Raw genomic sequence first — 6,292 nt, 5'->3', positions numbered from 1 at the left:
TATATATATATATATATAAAACATCTATTCTGAAGACAATAACACAGATTATCTTATTTTTACATTTTATTTATTTACAAAGAAATTGCACCATTTTCACAGAAAATATAAGAATGATGATTAGATCAAACATAAAGAAATCCGAAACTGGCAAGATAGCTTATCTCTGCTGCTTTGGTTTGGCCAAAATGTTTAGAAATTTTCCTCTGGTCATCTCCCTTGCTGTGGTTTTTTAAAAAAAAAAATAATAAAAACACATTTTACATTTTTAAATATTTTAAATGCTAAATAAATTTTTTAAAATTTTAAAAATACATTTTTAGTGTAATAATAGCAATATTTCTTTCACTTAGGACATGGAACTTGTGGCTTAAATCAGCAAAGAAAACCTATGACCTAGCAAAGTTTAAGTCTATTATCAACATGCATGACTAGATTATCTTCTCTTCTGAGGGAATGACTGTAAATTTATAAGATAAATATAAGGAACCAATACTAAGTGCCACTTTAAAAAACTAGTTTTGTTACTCTCCACAGATATAAAAAAAACAACAACATTTAGCCATGTAAATCCCTTTCCTTCCAACACACACACATACATATCAGTTCATCTTAAAATAATACTTGTGTATATAGATTATATCAAGAGAGAATGCCACACAAACACGACATATTCCACAAATTGTGGTCAGTTTTGCAGTGAAGCTCAAAGCAAAGATTTCTAGTGTTCATTATACATTTTAAAATGATATTCAGAAAGTCTGACCCCAGGGGAGAAGTAATCCCATTGAATGAACCAGATACGTATGCAACACAATAGCTACACACTACATAAAAAGGGACACAGGTAACACACCTTCTTCCAGACCAAGCTGATAGGCTAAATTTTGTAGTCCTCTGACTTTCTCCATCAACTGGGATAGAGTTAAGCTACCAAATTCTGAAAAGAGAAATACCATCATATCTATTAAGTCTACCAAACACCAGCAAAGTGAAATGAGAACTTTCATTTCCAAACAGACTATAGCGTTAATACAATAAGTTTCAAGTGAAGTCTTGACTGTCCAAAGAATGTTAGAAAGAAATAATGTAACAATGAGACCGCAAGTATTACTTTGATGGTGCAAATAAATTACTAAGACATAATTTTACTTTATTTTTAAAAACAACGCATTCATTTATGTTACACATTTTAATTAAATTTTGTTATTATTTAAGAAAATACCCAGAAAACCTTTTTCATACTATTTGAAAATATCCAGAACATCTTTTTTACACTATTTCAAAATACCCAAAACATCTTTTTTACACTATTTGCTGCTCACTAGAAATCTGCATTTCCTAATTCCTTAACATATTGTTACCACAGATATTGTGTAGTTTTTACAAAGTTGAAATAATTCTAGAGACAAAATCCAAGTGTATCTGGGGATCTGTGAATAGTATTCTATAAGCACAAATCCACTTTAAAAAATTGAATATTTTTATCACAAACTTGAAACAGGATAACTGACCCCCCAATCTAAAAATAATTCTAGAAATATCCAGCAACTGCTTATTGCAAATGTCTAAAATTATTTTTAGCTATCCCAGGCTTTTATGAATTATTTTTAGCTCTGCCATAAATTTCCAGTCGTTTCAAGTATAACTGTGTAACGAAACAATTTTGGTTGCTATTGTGACACTTATAATGCAAAAATTCAACCAAATACACTAACCTTGCAAGAGATTGATGTCATCTTTTTCCAAGTCAGCTAGCCACCTTGGTGTCCCTGCATTTTTTGACTAGAAATATAAAGAAACATTAAACCATTAATAGAAAACTACTATTTGTTAAATACTGGTACTAGGTTAGTGGTACAGGTAGTAATGAAACATGTCCAATTTTATTTTCAATTAGTAATACTATATCTCCAATTAACTATGATGTAAACACTAAAAAAGACAAGAAAACAATCTAGTGGCACTGTTTTGTCTAATATTTATTGTAAAAACAGTGGAATCCAGATGATTCAAAAGTTCATACATCAAAGTTGCTTTGGTTTTTTGTGTTTTTTTTTTCCTTTGTCTTCATTGAAAAAAAAAGGGGCTAATTCAAAGTCAGTTATGCCTAACTTCTGATACTTGTAATTCCAATAAAACAGCTAAACATTTCCTGGGGACTGTATGCCTTTTTCATCCATTAAGAGCCAGCGACACTTGTATTCATTAATCATTCAACATGCTGCTATCTATGAATGCAGACTATGCCATCCCCGCTTTTCTTTGTGAGGGAACAAACGTGTACTGACACAACTCAATTGGACCACAAACTACTCAGTTGACTTCAATACAGTTGGCTTACTATAACTAAACAGAATGGCATCATCAAGTTCAAATTGAAATCATTATAATTTTTAATTTCTGAACTTTATATAAGCTGATTTTAATACATGGATTGTAAATTATATAATTTTAATGCGTTTACTGAGTAAAGAAAGATAGCCTAGCATGTGCAGATGTGCCAAAAAAACAAAAATATTTTTTTTTTAATTAAAATCATTTGAAAAGAAAATACTATATCTCATAAATTCAAATGCTCCATAGGGCAATTTCCTATTTTTAGGATATATGAAGTGTAATTTTAAAAGAAACTAATTTAAAACAATTCAGCCAAGACTCCCACCAGAATATTTCAGGGCAATATTGTGTACCATTCATTCATAAAATAATTCACAAAAAAAAAAAATTCACAAAGTATATCTATTTGTACAGAGCTTAAATCAACTCACTGTCTGTCTGGTACACATTATTTCTCCCACTTCACATTTTCAGATCAAGTTGAAACTTAGCACAATTATTCTTTGTCAGAGATGATACTTAAATCAAAAAAAAAAAAAAAACAAAACAATAAGTTAATTAATTAAGTGGTATTTAATGGATTTTGTTTTATATAGAAAAGGGAGAGAAATCTTGCAATATTGAGAGGTATGCCACTTGAGCGGTTTTCTTATACAAGCTTTGTTATTAAAACAGTTTTTTGTGCTTAATTTTGCTTGCTTAGAGCTTAAGAATCTCCACTACTTACATGTTTGCCAACTTCATACTCTGTAACTCCTGGGACTTTTGAAAATAGACAAAAAATAACTAATTAATCTCATTTTTTCTCTTCAAATTAAAATGTACCAAAAAAAAACAACTTTTTATTTTAAAGTAGCCTCAGTGCACATTTTGGGGTAAGACAAATTTGTATGACTCAACACACATGCTGGCTTTTTTATTTTAGGCTTTCTTTTTAAAAACATAACAAATTTTATTTGCCTTTATATATGTGTACTGGTGTGTTGATGTTTGACTTCTTTCTTAAAACCAATGCCAATGTCAATGAAATTCTCATTTAACAAGTAGTTGAATTATGCAAAGTTTGACATACCTTTTTACCCATCAGCCATACCACCTGGGAATATTCTATAATGCAAGCTATGACATAAAATTTCCCCCATACCACCTGAGCGTATTCTATAATTCAAGCTAGGATATAACATTTCTTCCATACTACTTGAGCATATTCTATAATGCAAGCTATGAATATAGCCTTTCTCCCATAACATTCTATAATTTTAAAAAGTACCTCTTTCAGATCCTGCGATCTATAGAGCAAATGATGTAAAAGTCATCTGTTTCTATTACCATAGACCAACCATCTTCACTTTCCCCAACTAATGTCAGATAAACATCAGAGTTGGGTGAAATCTGGGGTGTCCTAAAAATCACGAAATTCAAGTCTACATTGAGATTTGAATCTAAGATCCCTTGGTTCAAAAGCCAAGCAATTCACTACTCAGACACCACATCCCCTGTATTCTATAATGGAAAGGTATGAATATAACCTCTTTCACATACCACCAAGAATGTATTATACTTACGGTATTCATAAACACCCTAATGAAATAAAGTAAAAAAGACTGATACAAATGATAATTGACATTTGCCTATATACTATAACTAAATTGCTAGACTACTACAGCTTTTAGGAGATATATATATATATATATATTATGAATTAATTTTAAAATATTGTTATTCTCAATATCTATTAGAAAATGGTACTTACTTTTCTCAGGCCACAAGTCAGGAGATAATCTATTATTCAATGTCTCTAAACTCAACAGCTTATCATCTTCTGTAAAACATGCAAAAAACTTTCCGTATTATTTTTTTTAAACACTTACTTTAAGCAGATAAACCTGTTTTGTTTTTTTAAGTAATACATAAATTATCAGTGTTCCTAATTTATGAGGGTTTTTACAAATAAGGATGTCAGGAAAAATGCATAATTCTAAATAACAACAGTTGGTCCATTCAACTTAATGAACACTCTCAGTGTGGTAACAAACACTTAATAGTTATATTGTATTTAAAAAATGTTATTATCTTCAATTTTCTTTTTTATATCAATTCCTTTTTACACCAACTCAAGTTAGACAAGTAATTGTTACTTTTACTTCTTTCAACTGCTTCCTTCTCTGTTTTTAACAGACTCTTTTTTCATTTTAGCGCATTAGTGATTTGTGGCAAAATAGTAATAAAGTAGTGTAAAAAATGTAGAGCGGCCTCACAAGTCTAACAGCTCAATGTTAATTAAAATAGCACACTTTATGATCATAGTCTAGAATAATCAAGAAGATATAATCTATAAGAATATTACAAGATCTAATCACTAATTCGAATCACTTGTTTCTCTGTTTCACTTGTTTCTCCAGTAAATCATTAATCATTTAGAAGCATTTTAGATAGGTTTTGTTTAGCTTCTACCTAAATGTTTTTAAAAAATCTCTTTAACCCCAGACCTACCCTCTTTCTGTCCTAGAAGATAAAAATGTGACTGTCAATGTGACATCGTCATATTACCAATGCTCTTTGAACCCAAGTAAAACCCATTTTTTTCATAGTAAATGAAACTAAATGTGTCTGAACTGTAAAGAAATGGAGCCTAATATAAACAAAAACAATACACTTATTTCATCAAAGCTATCAGTATCAATCAAAATAAAGGCTCATTTTAACAAATATTGTGGGGTGTATCAGAAAATACTAAATAATAGGGCTCAATTGGGGGTGAGTTGAGTTTTGAGTAAACTGAGTAGAATATGAATTATAATGAATAGTTATAGTATTTTAGTAGAATAGTTCTGAATAGTGACTCTTAGTCATAATCATGCATAGTGCTAGACCTGCTAGTCATATTTATGATACTATACTAGTGACTTTGTGAGTAAACTCAAAACTGTAACATTAAAGTCAAAGTGTAAATACTAAACTTAAACAGTAAACTAAATCATAAAAATGTAAAGTAGAACTGTAAGTGATAAGTGTAAGTCAAGTAAGTGTCAAAGTGAGTAAGAATGTAAAATCGAAATGCACAGGACCGATCTCGGATCGACAACATTTCGCTTAGGCTTAGACTAGCTTCGATAAGCCACCACACCCCCCGCCGCCGACACATTTTAGATATAAAAAGTCTTTCTAAACAAATATCAGTTTAAAATTACCTCCAGTGTTATGGTTATTTGTTGAAGCGGCCATTTTCAAAGTGAAACAAAATAAAATTCAGGTTGTTTCCGGGTCATTCTTAATTTCTTTACCGAGTTAAAAAGTAGGCCTATCTCTCATAGACATGTCAGTGTCTAGTAACTGTAAGTCGTTTTAGAGACTACATTTTTAAAAAATCGCATTTTGTTAATTGCCTGTCGACCTGTCCGTCCTCACATTTAGATATAGCGATCATCTAGCTGTTGTTTCCGAAGGCTGTAGAATTTAATCCTAGAGACCAAACACGAAAAGCCCCGAAGGAGGGGAACCAGCCCTCTCTATACACCACCACTAGTGCTTGAAAAAAGGGGGGGGGGGGGGCACCGACATATGGTTCGCAAAAAAAAAAAAAAAAAAAATGGTTCCCACAGCAAATGTATCACTGACATTAGTTCACAGGTGGGCAGATTAATTTAATTGTCAAATGCAAGAGGACATCACGATTTTTTTGTTTTGTTTTGCGCCAATAAAACGCCAAATAATAATAATAATAGCGCTTCGCTTTTTGGTGTGCATGGCTTTCAACAAGGTTTGGAGAATTAAGGTGGCTTTCGAATAATCTACAGGGGCCCTACTCACAATGACTTGAGGTCTCGCCACAGATAGGCCTATGGTTAGCATGCAGGCTCTATGTTTAAAAATATATATTAGGCGGCTTGGGGTATGCGCTCTGGACTGTCATCTTGATAGTCGACGAGCTCGAACTCTGCCCTCTCCCCCT

General features: G+C 31.6%; 1 protein-coding gene across 1 annotated transcript; it reads right to left on the bottom strand.

Moving 5' to 3' along the window:
• Positions 1–42: 42 nt before the first annotated feature.
• LOC106055390 (protein lin-52 homolog) lies at positions 43–5,748 on the bottom strand. Its single transcript, XM_013211624.2, has 6 exons — positions 5,532–5,748; positions 4,094–4,162; positions 3,068–3,102; positions 1,719–1,785; positions 857–940; positions 43–222 (listed from the first exon to the last, which is right to left on the bottom strand). The coding sequence occupies exons 1-6, from the start codon at positions 5,563–5,565 to the stop codon at positions 161–163; spliced, it is 351 nt and encodes a 116-aa protein (XP_013067078.1). The 5' UTR covers positions 5,566–5,748; the 3' UTR covers positions 43–160.
• Positions 5,749–6,292: the final 544 nt, after the last annotated feature.

The sequence above is a fragment of the Biomphalaria glabrata genome, chromosome 3 (genome assembly GCF_947242115.1).
Source record: "Biomphalaria glabrata chromosome 3, xgBioGlab47.1, whole genome shotgun sequence".
NCBI classification, from domain to species: Eukaryota; Metazoa; Mollusca; class Gastropoda; family Planorbidae; genus Biomphalaria; species Biomphalaria glabrata.
The sequence above is the reverse complement of the archived record's forward strand: the minus strand, read 5'-3'. Positions and strand labels throughout refer to the sequence as shown.

Coding starts and splice junctions, on each gene's coding strand:
- LOC106055390 (XM_013211624.2), bottom strand. CDS start 5,565: ATGGCCGCTTCAACAAATAACCATAACACTGGAG. Junction 4,163..5,531: donor AAATAACCATAACACTGGAG/GTAATTTTAAAC, acceptor CATGTTTTACAG/AAGATGATAAGCTGTTGAGT. Junction 1,786..3,067: donor AGTATGAAGTTGGCAAACAT/GTAAGTAGTGGA, acceptor TTATATTTCTAG/TCAAAAAATGCAGGGACACC.